Source organism: Hyaena hyaena, unplaced genomic scaffold (assembly GCF_003009895.1).
Source record: "Hyaena hyaena isolate Hyena2069 unplaced genomic scaffold, ASM300989v1 scaffold_177, whole genome shotgun sequence".
In the NCBI taxonomy this organism is placed as follows: Eukaryota; Metazoa; Chordata; class Mammalia; order Carnivora; family Hyaenidae; genus Hyaena; species Hyaena hyaena.
This window is the reverse complement of record NW_024080810.1, coordinates 1,125,154-1,145,941: the sequence shown is the minus strand read 5'-3', so window position 1 is coordinate 1,145,941 and position 20,788 is coordinate 1,125,154. Positions and strand designations below refer to the sequence as shown.

Sequence of the window (20,788 nt, the reverse complement as noted above, 5' to 3'; positions counted from 1 at the left end):
GCCCTTTTGCAAAGGAGCACATTTTGCCAAAGCATGTCATGTAAAAAAATCAATAAAATTAGTGGAGAAAGACTTAGACTTGAGGGGTTCTGGTGTAATGTCACAGAGGCCTGGGCGCCGGCGGCCAGGAACAGATCATGAACCGTGGAGAGAAGAGGAAGATGAATCATGTAAAGATTATTTGTCATGCATATAGATTGCTGACAGATAGGTAACACCATCAAAATCACAAAGTATGCTTTATTGAACAGCTCAGAGGAAAGACCCCAGCCTTTAGGGAACAGGAGATCTGGGGTTTCAGTATTCTTTCTATATCTTATTAGTAGGGTTCACGTCTGGTTTTTTTCCACTGAAATCATTCTCATTTTAAAAATTGTTTATATTCTTATTTCCCAAGTACACAGGATTCAGTGTCACTTTAACTAAGTTAAAATGAATTAATATACTTTTGTTATTGTTTCTAGTTTTCTTGCAGGAAGAGGGAGTATTTTGGAGAAATAGGTCAGTAAAAGTCTCTGCCTGATACTCTACTTGTTCACTCATTGTGAGCAAATACCTAGTTTCACCATAGATGAATGTCTGTCAGGAAGAGTGCAAACTAACATCTGCCAAATTCCTACTCTGCACTAAACACTGTTCTAAACAGTTTATGCTGTTAACCTTCTTTTAAATTACTGCCATCTATCATGGCTGTGAAAAGTTCAGTAACTTACCAGGATCATACAACTTGGAAAGCGTGGATCAGGGAGTCAAACCAGAATATTGTGGCTTCAGAAATATTTTTTTTAATGTTTATTTATTTTTGAGAGAGAGACAGAGACAGAGCCTGAGTGGGGAAGAAGCAGAGAGAGAGAGGGAGACACAGAATCCGAAGCAGGCTCTAGGCTCTAAGCTGTCAGCACAGAGCCCAACATGGGACTCAAACTCATGAACTATGAGATCATGATGTAAGCCAAAGTCAGACACTTAACTGACAGCCACCCAGGCGTCCCCAGAACATTGTTGTTTCAGAGTGTGAATTTTCTCATCATAATATGTTTTCCCACCCATCCCTAACTTGGCTGTGCCCATTTTAAATAGAAGAAACTGAGGCTGAGATGGATCAGTTTGCCTATGCTTTGCTCTTCTATCTGTGGGACCTCACTGATACTTCTTAGAGTATTTGGTTTTTAGCTTTTAATTTTTAGAAAATTTAAATCCTTGCTCAATTTTATCTTCTCAGTTTCATCGTTATGGAAAGATATTCAGAAACTAGTATTCAGGGTTCCTGGCTGGCTCAGACAAAGCATGCAATGCTTGATCTCAGGGGTCATGAGTTCAAGCCCCATGTTGAGCATAGAGTCTACTTTAAAAAAAAAATGAAATAAAAATTTAAAAATCCTTGATTTAAAAAAAGGGAAACTAGTATTCATCGAAATGAAACAAAGATCACAATTTTTCCTAATGATAAACTTATATTTAATATATCATTTCTTTACCTTTTCAAATTTGCAATAATCCTAAAATACAGATAGTACTATTTGAACCTGTGAAAGACATACTTATACATGGATGATTATTGCACAAAAGTATTGCCAAGGTAATTGGTAATTGTCATCCCTGAAGCCAATCTCCTACAGGAAAATTCTTTTTTGAGAGAGAGAGAGAGAGGCAGACAGACAGACAGACAGAGTGTGAGTGGGGAAGAGGCAGGGAGAGAGGGAGACACAGAATCAGAAGCAGGCTCCAGGCTCTGAGCTGTCAACACAGGGCCTGATGCAGGGCTTGAGCTCACAAACCATGAGATCATGACCTGAGCTGAAGTCAGCAGCTTAACTGACTAAGCCACCCAGGCACCCCCCCCTTTAAAAAAATTTTTTTTTAATGTAGGAAAATTCTTAAGGAATCTAGGAGAGTGCTATGAAGGCAGTAGTCTGCATGTGCTCAATAATTATACTTGGTCAGGTGCATTTGGTAGTACCAGGAAGTCAAGAATGCTGACTCAGGGAAACCAGGTTTACATCATTTATATACCTGCCTGAGTTCCTTTCACTATTTCCATTGAGACTCTTTGCTGCTTCTAGTGCCACACCCAGAATCTGCAATAGCTGAGCTATTGCACAAGAAAACGGAGTAAACTACCTGAAAATAGTGGCTAGAAGGAGGTTACTGGTAGTTAAGCGGGAGTCACCAGTGCTGTTTCTAAGAGGGTGAGGCACTTAGGCCTGGGTTGTGATGTGTGTGCTGTACTATCTGTCACGTGTGCACTTGTCATTTTAAGTAACAGTAGCAGCTGATATTTACTGAGTGCTGACTGTTTGTCTAACACTGTCAGCTCTTTCATTGTTTATCTGCTTTAATCCTTAGAACACCATGCAAGGCTATAAATTTACCATGATCTTCACTTTCTGGTTGAGGAAAATGAACCTAATAGCAAATACGTAACCTGGCTAAGATCATGCAGCTTCAAAGTAAGAGAATTCAGTTCAAACTCCAGGAGTCTGAAGAAATTTCACTATTACTACCCATCAGCGGTTCTCAATTTTGCCTGCTTATTAGAATGACTTGAGAGCTTTTTAAAAAATCACTAGGCCAAGACTATACCTAAGACCAGTTAGGTAAGAACTCTGGGCACAAGGGCTTGGTATCAGTATTTTTAAAGCTTTTCAGGAGATTCTAATGGGCAGTCAGAGTTGGAAATCGCATGATAGCTTGTTGCTTTTCCTGGTGCACCCCTATCTCCTGGGAGGCACCTGTATTTAAGAGATATTTATAGAACACTGAGAATGATACTAATAAGCGCTCAAGAGTTTACTAACCTAGGAGGGAGATTACATACTGTTCTGTTTATCAGCTAAATGGTAATACAGGGCAGTACCAAGTTGGTGGGTTTGGAGAGAAAAGTTATGGAACCTAGGATTTCAAGGATAGGCTTGGGGGGTTCTCAAACTACCAAATTAGTTTTTGTGTATATGTATATATGCAGCTTTCAGGTGAATAAATGGAGAGAGAAGATTCTTGCCCTTAATCACATTCCCAGTGAGGTCAGTGTTGCAGAAAAGGCTAAGAATCACAGCTGAGGGGTCAGGAGAGTGGAAGTAAAGAAGGTCTAGTGTAGATAGAAATAGCATTGTGAAGAAGATGGAAGACACACCCAGCATTGAAGGGGCTCGACGTGACAGTCTGAGAGGGAGGGAGGAAGGAAGGGGTCTTTCCGGGTTCAGGGGAAGCAAGGAACAAAGTTTACGGAAGAGGAATATACCTACTACTGTAAGGGTGGTGTGAGGGAAGTTAAGCCTTGGGACTCTGTGGGAGAATTTTTTATATTATAGATCATCTTTTTCTTCCTTTTAGGTCTCACACTAATTAATAGATTTCTTCTATATCTAGACTTTATCCTATATCCTTTAGAGTAAAAGACTCAGTACTGGAAGTACTGAATAAGGGCTTCTGTGGATCCTTTTATTAACATTCGGTAACAGTCAGGTTTTAGCACACTGGCTCCTCAGATTTCTGTGATGACGAGGTCTCTGTTGGAACTGTTTCCATTGTCTAAGGAGAACTGAAGACACTTCCCTCAATGTCCCCTTTTCTGATCTTAGGAGGGACTGTCACGCAGTGGTTCATCTACAAGGCAGGCTGTGTTAACAGGAACTTTTCTCCTTCAGTATAATCCAAGGTGACTGGCAGGAATGACACACGGCTCCACCTTTCCCTTCCCCATTTGAACTCCTGGCAAAGAAGAAAGCGTGCAGAATTTGTCTGACATTGGGAAGGATAAAATACTAAAGAGAATCTTATGTATTTATTCTCTTCCCTTTGCCATAATATAAATCAAAACTTGGAAATAAAGAGACCCTAGGTCTTGCAATATATACCATTTTCCCCTAATAAAAGGTAATCAGTGCCATATGGTTAATAGTAAAGGGAATGCTGTCACATGGTAAATAAGTAAGAGCTTCTCACCCCTTTGTCTGGCTGAAGCAGAATTAATCTAAATGTCCCTAGGAATGAGAGGTACCACTTTGGGGGATACTATTTATGTGTCAGGCACTGGGCTAAAGGCATTACATATGTTAGGTTATACAGTCTTCACAAGTAATCCTTTGAGAAAGGTATAATAATTATCATTCCTAATTACACATGAAGGGAATCTAGCCTAGAAATGGAAGTAACTTGCCTAAGGTCATACATCTAGTAAAGGGTAGAGCCAGGCACAAGCTCAGATCTCCTGATTCTCAGCCACTACAGGATGCCACCTCACAATAGATGCCAGCTGAAGTGTGAAGCCTGAAACCGGCCCACTGAGAACAGAACTTGTCTCATAACAATGAATTGCAGAGGGAATTGCCAAGACTTGGGAGGAATAGTCAGAGATGAACAAACCGATGCTGTATATCTTTCTATATAAATGGTCTCTCAGTTAGTTTGGAGGTAGCCTGTCTTAACGGTTAGACTCCTTGAATAGGGGCTCTATCCATAAATTGTGGTATTTTCATTTGGTAGAAAAGTATGTAACTACTGAAGATTGAGACATACATAGATAAGAAAAGATGTACAAGATATATTCTCCAGTAAATCAAGCAAGTATAAAATGGCCTGTAGAGTCTGCTACTTTTTGATTAAAAAAAAAAAATATATATATATATATATGCATGAATTGGTTAGTATGTGTAAGGATATTATTGGAAAGATACACATGACATTGGAAATAGTAGATGCCCCCCTTAGAAGTGAACTTGTACAGCTAGGGGAGGACATGGGAGGGAAGCAGTTGTCACTGGAGCTGCTGTTTTACCTTTGGACTGTTACACCATGTCATAGATTATCACCTGCTCTAACAAACAGGTACACCGTATGTATGACAAACAGGTACATCGTGTGTATGACAAACAGGTGCACCATATGTATGATGAGGAAGATGAAGATTTCACTTGCACCAGTGATGCCTGAGGTAAGCTTGCAAAATTGAGTTTTGGAAATCTCAGTAAAATGAGGCATCTTATGAAACAAACCAATGAGGTAGGTTCACATATTGGTCCTGAAGGGGAATATGCAGGGCATGGAAAGAAATATTGATCAGCATATGTATGTAGGCATTTGTATTTGTTTATGGTTGAATTTATATGTTTTTTCTTTGGGAGTGATTTTTTTGAAATATAAGATCGGAGCACCTGGGTGGCTCACTCGGTTAAGCATCCAACTCTTGGCTCAGGTCATGATCTCACGGTTCATGAGTTCAAGTCACATATCAGGCTGCCTGCTGATAGCAGGGAGCCTACCTGGGATTCTCTCTCTCCATCTGTCTTTGCCCCTCCTCTGCTCTGTCTCTCAAAATAAATAAACAATTTTTTTTAAATATAAAATAGCTAATGCAGTTTTTGAGTGGATAGATTAATAGCTGGAATAGAATGGATTCTGTTGGATATTGGAGATAGAAAGTTGCATGCAAAGTCCAAAATGTTGTTATAAAGTATTCTTCTTACTTCTCCTTCCCCAACTCCCATACAAAACTTAGAACATCAGAAACTTGATAACAGTACATGAAAATGTTGGAATAGATACCATATACCTTGATGCCACATGATAACCTCTCTCCTCTTTCACTTACAATTAACATTTTGCATTTTTAAATATAGTATAGTGCTTACTTTTTGCAACTTATGTCCTTTCCAAAAACATACATAAGTCCCAGAAGAATTGATTTTCCCCTCATATACACGTCAAGCACTTGAATGAATTTTTGTGAAAACAGTACTGATTTTAAGAAGAAAAAAAGAGGAAGAATTCATTTCTTACTCTGATAGCTGTCTTTCTTCACTAGATTGAACTATTTCCTGGAATGTTTCTACTGGCCTTTCTTATACTGTTTGCATGATGACAAAGATTGAATTCTGAAAGGCAAAGCAATATTTGAGGCCAAAAAGATTGAATTTTAGAAATACTAGGAAGAAGGATCAAGCATTTTCTGATGGACACCAGATTCAGAAATATGCACAAAAAATTTTTATCATATAAAAAGAAAGGTTTAAACATGTCCAAAACCATATTTTTTTCTACTCTTCAAAGTAACATTTTTATTTCTTGGTTCTTTTCATCTTTTGAAAAGATTTAGACATTCCTGGTCATATCAGACTTTCTTAAATTATGGCAACCTTCTGATGCTTTATATTTACAAAATCTGTGTCCGTGTTTTCTCAGACTTACACATTTTGTGAAACCCCGTATTCACAAAGCCATTTTATATGATGCCAAAACAGAACACTTTCTATAGAAATTTTATTAAGTAATAAATAAGGAGATGGGAGAGTACTAACATGTTTAATACCTTCTTGATGTTATTTGAAAATCCTTTAGAATTTAGAGCCATAGCTTCTTTTTTTTTTTTAGCTAAAATCAGGCTTTTCTCAAACGCAATTATTTTAAGAAATTAGGCAGTAGAGACCTAACTTATTTGTGACAGAAACAGAAGCAGATTCCAGTTTTTATTTCACTTTGTGCTGATGTTTCTATATAAAACACGCTTCCTAGAAATAAATTCTGAAAATTAAAGTAGAGGCATTGAAGCCAGTCACACTATACCAGCTATCTCTATTGGCGCTTCTCGAAGTGCAGGCCGCAAACTGACAGTGGCCCACCAGCTGTTACTTGTCCATGATGAGATATGAAGAAAACTTGACAGTATTTAGAAACTTTTTTTTTTATTGTTTTTAAATTTATTTCTGAGAGAGAGAGAATGAGAGACAGCATGAGCAGGGGAGGGTCAGAGAGAGAGGGAGACACAGAATCTGAAACAGGCTCCAAGCGCCGAGCTGGCTGTCAGCACAGAGCCTGACGCGGGGCTTGAACCCACAAACTGCGAGATCATGACCTGAGGTGAAGTCAGATGCTTAACCGACTGAGCCTCCCAGGCGCCCTGACAGTATTTAGAAACTTTTATAGCATTTTGACATTGCTATGATATCTAAGCACATGATCTAGTAATTCATTTTTATAGGTTTTGACAAAACTATCACTCTGGCACAAAATGAAAATTTAAAACTCTCATCCTTCCCCACAGAGAGTTTGAGAAATACCACTCTGGAGAATGTTTGTGAGGTTCCTGAAAGAGTTCCAAGTGGAGAAAACTATATAAGACTCGAGGTGGGAGGAGGAAGGGCAGGGTTTCACCCCACACAGGAGCAGACACAGCCGAGCCCGCTAAAGTCCCGTATTTTGTCCCGTGTGCAGGGAAGATTAATTTTTCCTTTGGTAGAAAAGAAGTGCTGTCATTGGTTATGAGCTCTCGGCTTTTTTTCAGCCAAATGGGACAGAAACTAAACTCAGACTAGATTAAGAAAGAGGGAGAGTGAGAATTCATTGATTCCATGACCAGGGGATGGTGTAAAGCTTGTCACAGGGATTCTTGGGGTCTTGGGGACATTGCTTTTATTTATCCATTCATTCTGTCCCACTTCATCTCCTACGTCTCTCTCCAGCTGTTTCTCTCTCAGGATTGTCGTGGTCCATCCTACCACAGATAAGATTCTGCCACGTGGTGAGGCGGGTGAGTGGCTTTAGGTAGTGAAAGGCTCTGTCATATTACCTTAGCTCCTCCAGAGCTGTCCCATACATACAATCCCAAAGGAGTACTCTAAACAGCCCCATTTGTACAGTGTGCTTGACAGGGGGCCATTCATCATAGCCAAGGAGAAGAGAGTATTTTCTTGCACATGCATGTGATCAAATGGATTGGGTTGAGTAGGGCAGATCGACAGCCCACCAGAAACATGTAGTTGATGGCAGGTTCTTCGGAGATGGGGGTGATGGTAGAGAAGAATGGGAGAGATGAGCAGAACAAGCAAGAGATGGCTACTGCCTTATAAAGGCTAATCTTTTCAATGTCAAAACTAATTGGTATGAGAAATGGAAGGAGGTGGAAGAAAAAAGAATGGAGACCGAAAAATCAAAGGAAAGAACTCTCCGACAGATACCAGCAGCCCTGATGGGGGCAACAGAGGGTGGGGCTTGGTGTTGAGCAATGGAGAGGGAGCAGTGAGAGAAAACGGAATAAGGAATTGGAGTGGTGGGAAGTCGCATATGCATATTCCTCTGAAGATAAGAGGCATGGGACAGCTTTTCAAAGTTCTGGAAGATATGGATGTCAGCCAATTAGAGCTCAAAATTCTCTAACAGTTAAGAGTATAATGTTAAAGCCACAGCAACTGCTTGCACTTATTTTATGCTTTGGCAATTATAAATCACAGTATGATGAAAACCGTGTCTGGTAAATTTTTATTACTTTTGCCTGAGCCGCCTCTCCAATATTTCCTCATTTGATACAACTGTAAACTCAAAGTGGGTCCCCCCCCACATATGAATTATGTTTGCAAGAGAATCTATGTAAAACATAGATCCATTATACTCTCCCCGTATGCAACTTTTATACCTGACATAACATTCAAGATGCAATTTTTTTTTTACTTTTTGCTCATAAGGGTTTTTTTTCTTTCTTCTTAGTTTTTTGTCAAGTTGGTTTCCATATAACACCTAGTGCTCATCCCAACAAGTGCCCTCCTTCATGCCCATCACCCCTTTTCCCCTCTCCCCCATCCCCCATCAACCCTCAGTTTGTTCTCAGTATCTAAGAGTCTCTTACGGTTTGCCTTCCTCTCTCTCAACTATTTTTCCCTTCCCCCTCCCCCATGGTCCTGTTAATTTTCTCCTGTTCCACATATGAGTGAAAACATATGGTATCTGTCCTTCTCTGCCTGACTTATTTCACTTAGCATAACACCCTCAAGGTCCATCCATGTTGCTACACATGGCCAGATTTCATTCTTTCTCATTGCCATGTAGTATTTATTCCATGGTATAGATAAAACCACATCTTCTTGATCCATGCGTCAGTTGATGGATATTTAGTCTCTTTCCATGTTTTGGCTATTGTTGAGAGCACTGCTATGAACATTGGGGTCCATGTGCTCCTATGCCTCAGCATTTCTGTATCCCTTGGGTAAATTCCTAGCAGTGCTATTGCTGGGTCATAGGGGAGTTCTTCTGTTAATTTTTTGAGGAACCTCCGCACTGTTTTCCAGAGGGGCTGCACCACTTTACATTCTCACCAACAGTGTAGGAGGGTGCCCATTTCTCTACCTCCTCACAAGTATCTAGTCTCCTGATTTGTTCATTTTAGCCACTCTGACTGGCATGAGGTGGTATCTCAGTGTGGTTTTGATTTGTATTTCCCTGATGATGCAGGACACTTAGCATCATTTCATGTGTCTGTTGGCCATCTGGATGTAAGATGCAATTTTTAACATTATTTGTGTACAGAAAATCTGTTCAAAATCAGAGCCTTGGAGAAAACTGACTTCACTTCTTGTGTAAATCCTCGAATGATAGGTTCCGAAGGCAATGTATTCACAAATGCCCCAAGTAATTAGAGAGGACTCTCCATCACATGCTGTGAACAAGTTAGTACAGGTGAGGCAGGGCCAGCTACCAGCTGACAGAGGGTGCTTGTGGCTCATGAGGTGAGGGCTGTAGAAAGTCTCAATCAAAAGTAGACCAAGAAAGAGGCACCTGGGTGACTAGGTCAGTTAAGTGTCCCACTTCGGCTCAGGTCATGATCTCACGGTTCATGGGTTCGAGCCCCACATCGGGCTTTCTGCCGTCCATGCAGAGCCTGCTTTGGATCCTCTGTCCCCCCCCCCCCCCCCCCCCCCCCCCCCCCCCCCCCCCCCNCCCCCCCCCCCCCCCGCCCGCCTCCCACTCATGCTCTCTCTCTGTCTCTCAAAAAAAAAAAAAGTAGACCAAGACAAGAAGCTGCTCTCAGGTTCAGTTAGTGCTACTCACACTACAGTCGGGAACCTGTAGCCGCAGCAGCATCCCCTGGAAGGTCGAGAGAAATGCAAACTCATGGGCCCCTCCTCTTAATAGAACATCTCTGGGCATGGGGCTCAGCTGTCTGCGTTTAACAAGCCCTCTGCGTGATTCTTACAGACACGTAAGAATCTTACAGAGCCCCGCCTACTGGAAAAGCCCAAAAAGGTAATCACAGAAGTCAGAATGAACTTTGAGTGAGAAGACAGGACTAAAGATGAAAGTGAGCACTATTATCAGCAACTGCTACACTGAAGCTACGTGAATAGTAAGTTCTGGAGGGGACCTTCACATGTCTCAGGAGAATTTTTACTAAAGTCAATTGTCTCTACTAGCCATCGCGTCGGGCTTACAAGAGAGCAGGGTCAAATATGCTATTTTTATTTGGAGACTGACCTTGTGTTTAAGCAGGTTCTGTCTGCTACCAAATGGAAATTGGGCTTCTGAGGAGCCAGAAGTAAGTAAAGAGAGGATATTACGTTGGTATAATTACTGACCTTACGCTATTAACATGGAGTATATAATTGTAATAAATTTAAGCTACCATTTACAGTGCAGCAGATATTCTTTGGAGACTGTTTCATTTCTAAGAAATACTTAATTTGATTTGAGAAATAGTGTTAAAGGTAAAGGCTGTTTACTAAAGTCACCGTGGCAACATTTTAAAGAAGAGATTCTTGAACCACATCTTTCATTTTTTAAGTGTAATCTCTCAATGTTATGCCTTAAAATCTACGTAAAAAAATTTTCTCCAGGTGGTTCAGATGCTCAGCTAGATTTAGAAACCTCTAAACTAGGAAACAGATATGGATACGAACCAATTAGATGTCTGCTTTTTTTTCTATACCTGTGCCTCAGGTTCCTCATTAAATTTGAACTGTACTGGTTTATCTTCATTCTAGAGAACTCTTGGAACTCTCTTATTGACTTCTGAGACCCCAGTATTACCTGGTTATCTTCAGTCATCCTATTTAGGCTCCTTTTCAGTATTTTGTATATGGTATTTGTCTTTCTCTATCTTATATCACGTGCCATAATGCCTTCAGGGTCCATCTGTGTCTTCCCAAATGTCAGGATTCCTTTCTTCATGGCTGGATAACTCATGTGTGTGACTCACAACTTCTTTATTCACTCATCTGTCGATGGGTGCTTAGGTTGTTTCCATGTCTTGGCTATTGTAAAGAATACTGCAGTGTTCAGATACCTTTTCGTCTAGTGTTTTTGTTTTCTTCATGTAAATACCCAGAAGTGGGACTGCTAGATCATGAGGTAGTTTTATTGTTCATTTTCTTAGGACCCTCCTTACTGTTCTCCATAGTGCTGTACCAGTTTGCATTCTCACCCATTGTGCATGAAAATTCCCTCTTTTCTTTTCTCTCACCAACACTTGTTACTTACTATCTTTTGGATGCTAGCCATTCTGACAGGTATAAGGTGTTATCTCTGTGGTTTTGATTTGCATTTTCCTGATAATTAGTAATGTTGAGCACCTTGTCACACATCTGTTGCTCATTTGCATATCTTGAAAAATGTCTATTCAAGTCTTCTGGCAATTTTTCAATGAGATTTGTTTTTAGTTATTGAGTTATAGGAGTTCTGTATATGTTTTGGATATTAACCCCTTATTGGATTTACAATTAGCAAATATTTTCTCCCATTCCATAGGTTGTCTTTTCATTTTGTTAATAGTTTCCTTTGCTGTGAAAAAGGTTTTTTTTTTTAATGTTTATTTATTTGAGGGAGAGAGACAGAGCATGAGCAGGGTAGGGGCAGAGAGAGAGGGAGACCCAGAATCCAAAGCAAGCTCCAGGCTCTGAGCTGTCAGCACAGAGCCCAATGTGGGGCTTGAGCTCCCAAACTGTGAGATTGTAGCCTGAGCCAAAGTCAGATGCTTAACTGACTGAGCCACCCAGGTGCCCCAAAAGCTTTTTGTTTGTTAAGTCCCACTTGTTTGTTTTTGCTTTTGTTGCCTTGCCTTTTTGGGTGTCACATCCAAAAAACTGTCGGGTGGTTCTCCTATATTTTCTTCAAGGAATTTTATTGTTTAAGGCCTTATATTTAAGTATTCAATTTCCATGTTAAATTTAAGCCTAATCAATTTGAGCTCAATTTTGTATATGGTATAAGTTGGGGGCCCAGTTTCATTCTTTGCATGTGACTTTCCACATTTCCCAGCACCATTTATTAAAGACACTCTTTTCCTTATTGTGTATTCTTGGCATCTTTGACATAAATCGATCATCAATTGTCACTTGTAATTGGTGGGTTTATTTCTAGGCTCTCTAGTCTGTTCCATAGATGCATAATAACATTGTGTCTTGATTATCATAGATTGTAACATACCAAGTTTGAAATCAGGGAACATGATGTCTCCAGCCTTGTTCTTCCTTCACAAGATTGTTATTTGGGGTCTTTGGTGACTCCCTACACATTTTAGGATTATTTTCCTACTTCTGAAAAATGCCGTTGGAATTTTGATAGGGACCGCATTGAATCTATAGATTGCTTTGGATAGTATGGACACATTAATATTCTTCCAATCCAGGAGCACAGACTATCTTGCTATTATTTGCGTCTTCGGTTTCTTTTATCAATGTCTTATAGATTTCAGGGAAGCAATCTTTCACATCCTTGGTTAGCGATATTTCCAGGTTTTTAATTTTTTTCCTGCATCATAAATGGAATTATTCTGTACTGGAGTCTTAAATTAGGGTCATCTCTAGGATTCAGTTCAAAAAGTACTAATCGTTAATCCATGCCTTGTGTCAGTTCCTGTTTTTCACATTTGTTATACAGTAAGTGGGATAAAGTACCTGCCCTTGTGTGACTTCAGGGTTCAGTGGAGGAAGAGCAAATTGGAGAGCCCAGTATCCTCACCTTTGGTAGGTGTGATGACATGGTGTTTAGATCGAAGAGTCTGAAAGAAAGTTTGTACATGGTTCCAACTACAAACACTATGGACTATGACTGTTGCTCTGGTTTTAAGTACCGCATGTGCTGATGACTCCAAACATCGATTCCTGAGTCCAGAATGGTTAAGAGCATTCTTGAGTCAAACATACCTGGGATTGGATCCTGGCCCTGCCGCTCAATAGAGGTGTCACTTCAGACAAGTTGCTTAACTTCACCTAAGACCTAGTCACCTCCTTTTGCAATGGGGGTGGTGAGATCAGAGTTGTAGGAAGTGACACCCACCAGGTGAAGCTCTCAACAGTGAGCACCTGGTTTATGCCACGTACTCCATGTATGTTGTTGCTATTTAACTTTGGATTCTTGTCTTTTTAAAAATTTATTATTTTTATTTTCCCCCATATTTGACTCTTAATGATAGTGTAAGCTTGCATTTGGAATTCCTAAACTTCTGTTCATCTAATACATAGTAACAACTTTTAGTAAGAACTTTTGAACTAGCTATTCAGTTCACTACATGCGCAAGGGTTACTAAAATGACAGAAACAAAAAGGTGGTGTTATTTCGTGTGTCTGACCTTTGAATATCCCACAGTTAGTAGTACAACACGTATTAGCTTCCTAGGGCTGTTGTGACAAAGTCCCACTGACTGGGTGACCTCAATTATCATATTTATTCTGGAACCGAGAAGTCTAATCAAGGGCTGTGCTTTTTCCGAAGGCTCAGGGGGGTATTCTTCCTTACTTCTCCAGCTTCTAGTTGGTAGCTACTGGAAGTCATTGGGATTCTTGACTTCTGCAGCTTCACGCCAGTCTCTGCCTCCCTGTCTGTCTCTGAATCCAAACCTCCCTTCCCTTCTACAGATCCCATCACTGGATCAAGGCCATCCCTGACTCAACATGGCCTCATCTTAACTGGGATCTGCAAGGATCCTATTTCCAAACAAGACCATATGCATAGCTATGGGGTTTAAAACTTGAACAGATCTTGGAGGACACAGGCCAACCCAGTATGAAGCACATGGCAAATGTTTAATATATCTTGGATGAGTAAATGATTAACTTTTGACTGGAAAACCCATGATTTTCCAATCCCATTTTTGGCTTTCACATGAGACATTGTGTTTATGTGTGAAAATAGTCTGTCCTTAATCGGCCCTGGTATTAGCAGGGTTCAGACTCTTGCTTGTGGTGCCTCCTATAAATTCCTCCTATAGAGGACACCCAAATCCAAATTCTGTTATGATCACTGTATACTCTAAGTCCACACTTTGAGCCAGCCGCATGCCAAATGCTGCCTGCCACAACACTCTGTAGCCCTCATCTCCATATCTTTGGGATCATGTCACCTGTAATCACAGAGTCTGACTCACTCTCAGCTCTAGGAACAACGGTGGCCTTCAGCAGAAGGGATTTACAGAGCTCTTACAAGTGTTAACTCAGTGTCCTGAAATGCCACTTCATGTCATACCATATTGATAGCCTGGCCTTACTTATTGTCTTGCTTCTGACAACTGAGTATTTGTCTTGATTATAAGAACCCATCTTTAAAAAGATGGTAATTATGTGAAATGATGAATGCGTGTGTCATCCTGATCATGGAAATCATTTTACGCTGGAAAAAAAATTTTAATGTTTAAAAACAATCTCCATTTCTATCTGGTTTCATTGCAGAGTCCAAGCCCCTATTCAGTAACCATGTTGTATTGCTGTTCTTCTGCAAGCAAGGCCCTGCATTCATGCTAGGGTCAGGGGTCTGGTGACTAAAGTAACTTGCCCCTGCCTGGAGGATATCTGAATAGAATCTGCTCCTCATCTCCCTTGGGGCCTCATTCTGTCACCGTTCTGTCACTGTCACTGCAGTCCTCCAGGTGGAGGTCTCTCAGCCGAGCGCGCTCACCTCAGTTCAGTTTATATCCGTAGCACCTCATCTCTCCCAGGAGACATGTCCCATTCTAGGCTCTGGTCTGTCTCACAATCTGCCCTGTCCCTCTGGTGGGGCAGGTACTCTTGCATGATCAAGCACAGGCATACATCATGGAATTGAAAACTATCACAGCATTGTTTGCAAGGTCAGGTCCTTTATTACTCAGATCTCCTGATATTGCTTCTGTTGATTTTCATTAATGCCTTTTTGTTTGGCATGTGAGAACTAGCTGAACACAATGGCTCTGATGATGATAGATATTCTGCTCAGCTCATTCTTAGTGAATTGGAAGATCATAATATTCTTTTGTAAAATGAACACTGTGATGGCTGAACATATTTGTTGCTTAGCCAGCCTGCTAGTCTGCCGATAACCTAAAGTGGGCATCGCTGCAGTGCTCCCACCAGGGAGGAACTAAGTGTGTTGCTCATTGAGTCACATTCTCCTTGCCTCAAATCCTCTCTAGAAGGAGGCCTCTTTGAAGGCCAGTATTAACCCCTTTAGGTTATTAGGAAGCTTAGCAGTGTTTAGCAAACTCTTTTGCCCGTTGAAGGAGAAACCTGTTTGTACTGGTGATGTTCAGGCTGGTAATTCAGTTAAAGGTGAGCTAGAATTTAGACTTTAAAGATTCCTGCTAAGATCCACAGTATATTACTTTTGAGGAAGAAGCTAAAAATCTTGACTAATCAGAAGCAAAGAAGGAGCTTAGAATGGTGGTTTTTCAGTAAGAGAGTCACTTATTTATACAGCAAAGGCAACTAACTCTGTTAGAAAGTACTTCAGAGATGACTAAGAATGTTAATGTGAAGCTAAGATTGTTTTGAGGTGGACCCTAGAATTGAGAGCAGGCATATAAAAGGTTCTGTTAGAAAGAATCTGAATTCTCAGGTAGGAATCAGTCTGGACTTCCCAAATATTTTCTATTTTCTTGACAATAAACATACATCTTAGGAGAGCAGTTTAGTTCATCAGAACTTAAGAGTACACAACACAGATCAAATCAAAATCACTTCTGCTGCCCCCAAGACTTGTGAATGAATGGTGTGCAGTGTATATTGTATCCTTGTTATTCTTGGAGTGTCTGAGTGGTGCTTTCTGCAAAATTGAGTGGCAAATCCAAACCGACAGATATAATTTATACCAAGTAGATTCATAAGTTAAATAATGTGGACAGAATAATATGAATTTTACCTTTTATGCCTAACATGTTTTCCTGATTCACTCTATTTTTATCACAAAGTATACTTTTTCCATTATAAACGAAACCTTGTGATGATAAGATAAGGTTTGGAAAGCTATTAAAAAAAAAAAAACAACAACCCAAAGTCCTAGCATCCAGAAGCAATGTGATCTGCTGTTAATATTCTTCTTCACTTTTTCCCAACTCACATTTTTTTTTATTCTATATATACCATTTATATCTGTTTTCACATTTTTACATGGCTTCTAAACATAAGCGTTTTCCAAGCTATTGACAACTCTGTAGATACATTTTAATGATTATATAATGATATGCAATTTACTTAGTTATTCAGCTAATGAACATTTATTTTGTTTCCATTTTCCCCCCACAGTTGTCAGTCAGGCTGCAATGAATATGTTTGTTCTTTACTGCTCTTTGGCATCTAGCTTAGAATGCATTCTGATAGTAACACTCCCTCTGGTTCTGTTTCGATAAGAATGTTGACAGTGTAACTAGCATTTATTCTTTCCGTTTAGCTTTATTTAAAAAAAAAGATGGCATAGCTAAAAGATTATAGGTTTTCTTTCTATAAACATGAAAAGAAACGGAACACTATCCCATGCCATTAGATATCATCTAGGCTTCTCTATAGCTTAATATTCCTTTACAATCCCGGGTTACTACAGGCTGGAGATATCCTGGAAGAAATCAATTCTATAGAATTCACACACTGTAAATCTACTATAAAAAAGAACCGGCAGCACCTCGGTGGCTCAGTCGGTTAAGCATCTGACTCTTAATTTTGGCTCAGGTCATGATCTCACAGTTCAGTTCATGAATTCGAGCCTGCATGGAGCTCTGTGCTGACAGTACAGAGCCTGCTTAAGCTTCTCCCTCTCTCTCTGCCCCTCCCCGGGTCGCACTCTGTCTCTCTCAATATAATAAAATTTAAAAAGAAGAACTGTGCTTTATTACCCACTGCAAACAATCTAGCAAAGAAAGAGCTAAAGGGATATTTGAGGAAACGAGCACTATAGTACTTTGTGAACATAGCCTTTTATTAAGGAACAAGCACAACTCATGTCATACAAATTACTCTGAACTATGTTTTATGATATATTACACATAATTTAATTTTCCTAATGGATTGGGCTCTTTATTCCTTTGAAATGAAAAATAAATCTCATTATGAACCTGTGAACCATTCTGAAGAAAATACAAAAACAAAAGTGACCTTTATTGTCCTTTGAAAGTCTGAAGTTCTGTGAAAACAATAAGGTTAGGAGATGATCTGTGTTTTAATGAACAAAATATTTGAAATGATACTAAAAATTTCCAAGTGATCGAGTTCTGAATCCAGTAGGATTCCAAGTGTTGATGGTTTAGCTCAAAATCCTTCACATCTGTCTATTCTTTTTGCCCCCTCCTCCAGGATGCCATATTAGGTAGTGCTTTTTGGCTTGAAATCCTGATATATAAAGACTTATGAATCCTATGTATTCACCACTGTATTAATATTAATACACTGTAAAGCTACACAAAAATGAAAAGGTATAAGGTTAAATATAAATACAAATATTTGAGAACTATTGGATTTGATAATGGCTTTGAATGGGTATGTCTTCACTTGTATGTAAGTTTTTTCCTTGTTGATAGAAAATACGTATTTATGGGTAAAGGAATATCTTCAGTGAACAGTGAAATGGTTTCAAGAAACATACAGAGAAAAAAGAATGCGATAAGACAAAGGAAATAAAATACTGACAACTGATGAGGGTTTAGGTGAAAGATGCTTTTTTTTGTAAAATTTGAAATTATTCAAAATAAAAAGTTTTAGAAGTGTGTGTGTGTGTGTGTGTGTGTGTGTCTGTGTGTATAATGTTGAAGTGTTTTTTCTTGCCTCCAGTGGATGGCCTTGCACACCACTTGAGTTGTACCCTCCAATCTGGGATCAGCTGACCCAGCCTCTAGTAATAGTGTCCAAATTGGTCTCTTGGCCTCTTTTTACCCTCTTTTTATCTAACCTCAACCCATCTGTCTGTGAGCTTCTTAAAGTATAAATCTGATGATGTCACTCACCTTCTTTAAAATCTTCTATTATTCTAAATTGGCAAGAGAACATAGAAACCTACTAGGTTTTTGTCATTGTTTGGTCCCATTCTTCAGTAATGACCTCTGTTGCAGCCACAGAAACTACTCCTCGCATTTGTAATTGTTATTGCAAATAATGTTTCTCCTCACTGGAATGCTCTTCCTTTGTCTGTCTTTTCTACTATTTAACCTCAAAATTTCATCCTCTGTAGTCCCTTCTAAACTTGTAGTCAGCCACTTCCCCCATAGCAGCAATTTTATTGCACTTTAATTATTTACTCTGAGTTTAACTCTATCCCGTTGCTAGAGACTAGTGACCGGACATACTCCTCTCAGGATCTGTTGCCACTTGATTGATTATGACAGAACAGCACATGGCATGTAGCGGTGAATGCCTGTGGGATAAATGAATGAATGAGCAGAAACCTACACCAAAACTTCCGCAGAAGACTTCATATGTTCTGTCTGGTGTCAAATATTGCTTTACAAAGAGATCTGCTTAAGGGAGGAGGTGTCCTTTATCCAAGAGCAAATATTCAGTGTCTGAGGATAGAATCCTGAATTTAAGATTACACTGCAGTTAGTGACGGGACTGGTAAAATGACCCAGTGTCCAGCAACCCTGACTGCTACTTGGAGGACATCTGGATTGTGATGGTTATTTACATTGAGCTTTGACCTGTGCCAGTTGTATGAAGTACAAGATTTTCACTTAATTGATGTTTGCAGCTGACTTTTAGTAAGTCTTTATCATCTTTAGGAGACTTACTTTTACCTCAATTTCACTTAAACTTGCTAAAATTAATGGGGTGCCTGAGTGACTCACTTGGTTAAGTATCTAGCCATTGGTTTTGGCTCAGGTCATGATCTCACAAGTTCGTGAATTTGAGCCCCACATCAGGCTCTGCGCTGACCGTGCAAAGCCTGCTTGGGATTCTCTCTCTTCCTCTCTGTCTTTCTCAAAATAAATGAATAAACTTAAGAAAATTTTAAATGCACTTTCTAAAATTAAAATTTTATTAACTTCTCATCTAGTATTTGATATGAGTTTTTTCTTTTAAGTTACAGTGTAGTATTGTATTTATTGCCTAATTTTGGACCATTCTTGCATTCCTTAACCATGCTTTCCTCAGTCAAAACCCTATTCTGATAGGAATGTGTTATACCTGCGAATATTTCATCTGCTGTTCCATATTTATCTTCATAAAAGGTGTCTGTTGTTTATATGTAAAGATTAAGCCATGTAACTCTTTGTTATGTTTTAGAAATCATTCCAAGAAGGCATTTAATCAAAACTTCCCTCCAAGATTGAATTTAGATAATGGAAATTCTAGTCACTCTACCAAGTCAGAAATCATGATAGCTAACATTTTTTAAGTGCTTATCTTGTGCTGGTTATTCTTTTAATTGCTTTATATTTATTAACCCATTCTCCTGTTGCATTCTTATGAAACAGTGGGTACTATTCCCACCTTGTGGTTGAGGAACTGAGACCCAGGGATGCAAAGTACTCAGGGTCCCCTGGATGGTAAATGGTCTAGTCAGGATTTGAACTCAGGCATTCTGGCTCCAGAGCCTCTAACTCTTCACCAGTATGGAGTACCCCCCAGCATGACACTGGGGAAAACACAGACCCCAAGAATTATTTGTTCAAAGATGGAATCTGATATAATCATTGTTAATACAATTGACTATTTAAACAATGTAGAATTTACAAGAAAAATACCATAACTACTTATCCACTATTATTCTAGTAATATAGATTAAGGAATAACTGTACTTAACTATTTAAAAACTTAAATATTACCAAAGTAACAATTCTCTTTTCTTTTCAGCAATCTTGACACAGAAGAACTATGTGGTAAGTTGTTTTGGGGGTGAGGGAGGTCATCAAAGTCACTACTTACTTTAGAATGAAAAAGAACACCATCTTACATAAATTTGTATATACGCTGAAATTAATGTCTAAATTAGGAGTTTGGGAATATAAAAGATAATGGAGATCTCAAAGGAGTTATCTTAACTGTGAGTTTTACTCAAGCATGTATTTCATTGCAGAAAGACTTGGGACTCATTAATTTGTTCATGGAGGAGAGTTGTTTTGCATTTGGTACAATTAGTTTCATGGTAGAAAACTCTCCTCCAGTTTGAATCTATTTTTTAAATTGGTGTTTAATACAATTTCATTATTCTTTTCAAGTGTATTGCAAGACTGACCCCCCTTGACATGTAAAAACAACTTTGTCCCATACCTGCCTAAACAATTTTGGAATTTTAAATGTCACTTGCAAAGCAAGTTTCAATGGAGACAGGAATTTCTACAGATTCCTGATTTAATAGCCTCTTCAATTATTTTCTTCATCTTTGTGATTGGAAACAAAAGTCAAAGGCCAGGACTGTGGGAAGGCAAATATCTCTGAGAGTTCTCTTTTGTTATGAGAAAATTATGGTGCACTGTGAGATTATTCAGTGTGAAACAGCCATTTTTCTCTGAACACTGGGAGGTTTGAAGCTTTATGTTTTAAGGTGAATATATAACACCTTGTCCACGTTTGAGTTTATTGTCTAGGCTTCTTCAAAATAATTTTACAGATGATATTCTTTGAAACTCTTAATTAAAGTCATAAGCACTTTCTGAATATCTTCAAATTCTTATAAATTTAAAGTTTGCCAAATCATCACATAGTCCATGTTACAATATTCAAGAGTGGTTACTTTCCATTTCATCAAAAATGGTAGAGCAACAACACCAAGTGAAGATATGCCAGGTGAGGATATGCCAGGGCAAAATATCAGAATACAAGGTTTCCAGAAGAGAACTCTGAATGACACACGT

General features: G+C 39.2%; 1 protein-coding gene across 3 annotated transcripts in view; it reads left to right on the top strand.

Moving 5' to 3' along the window:
- The window catches only part of NECAB1 (N-terminal EF-hand calcium binding protein 1), a 184,409-nt gene that overhangs the window by 62,294 nt on the left and 101,327 nt on the right, over positions 1-20,788 (top strand). For all 3 annotated transcript variants that reach the window (XM_039240593.1, XM_039240592.1, XM_039240591.1), the window contains exon 4: positions 19,788-19,813. In XM_039240593.1, the coding sequence (XP_039096524.1) occupies positions 19,788-19,813 (26 nt within the window). The remainder of the gene's footprint in view (positions 1-19,787; positions 19,814-20,788) is intronic.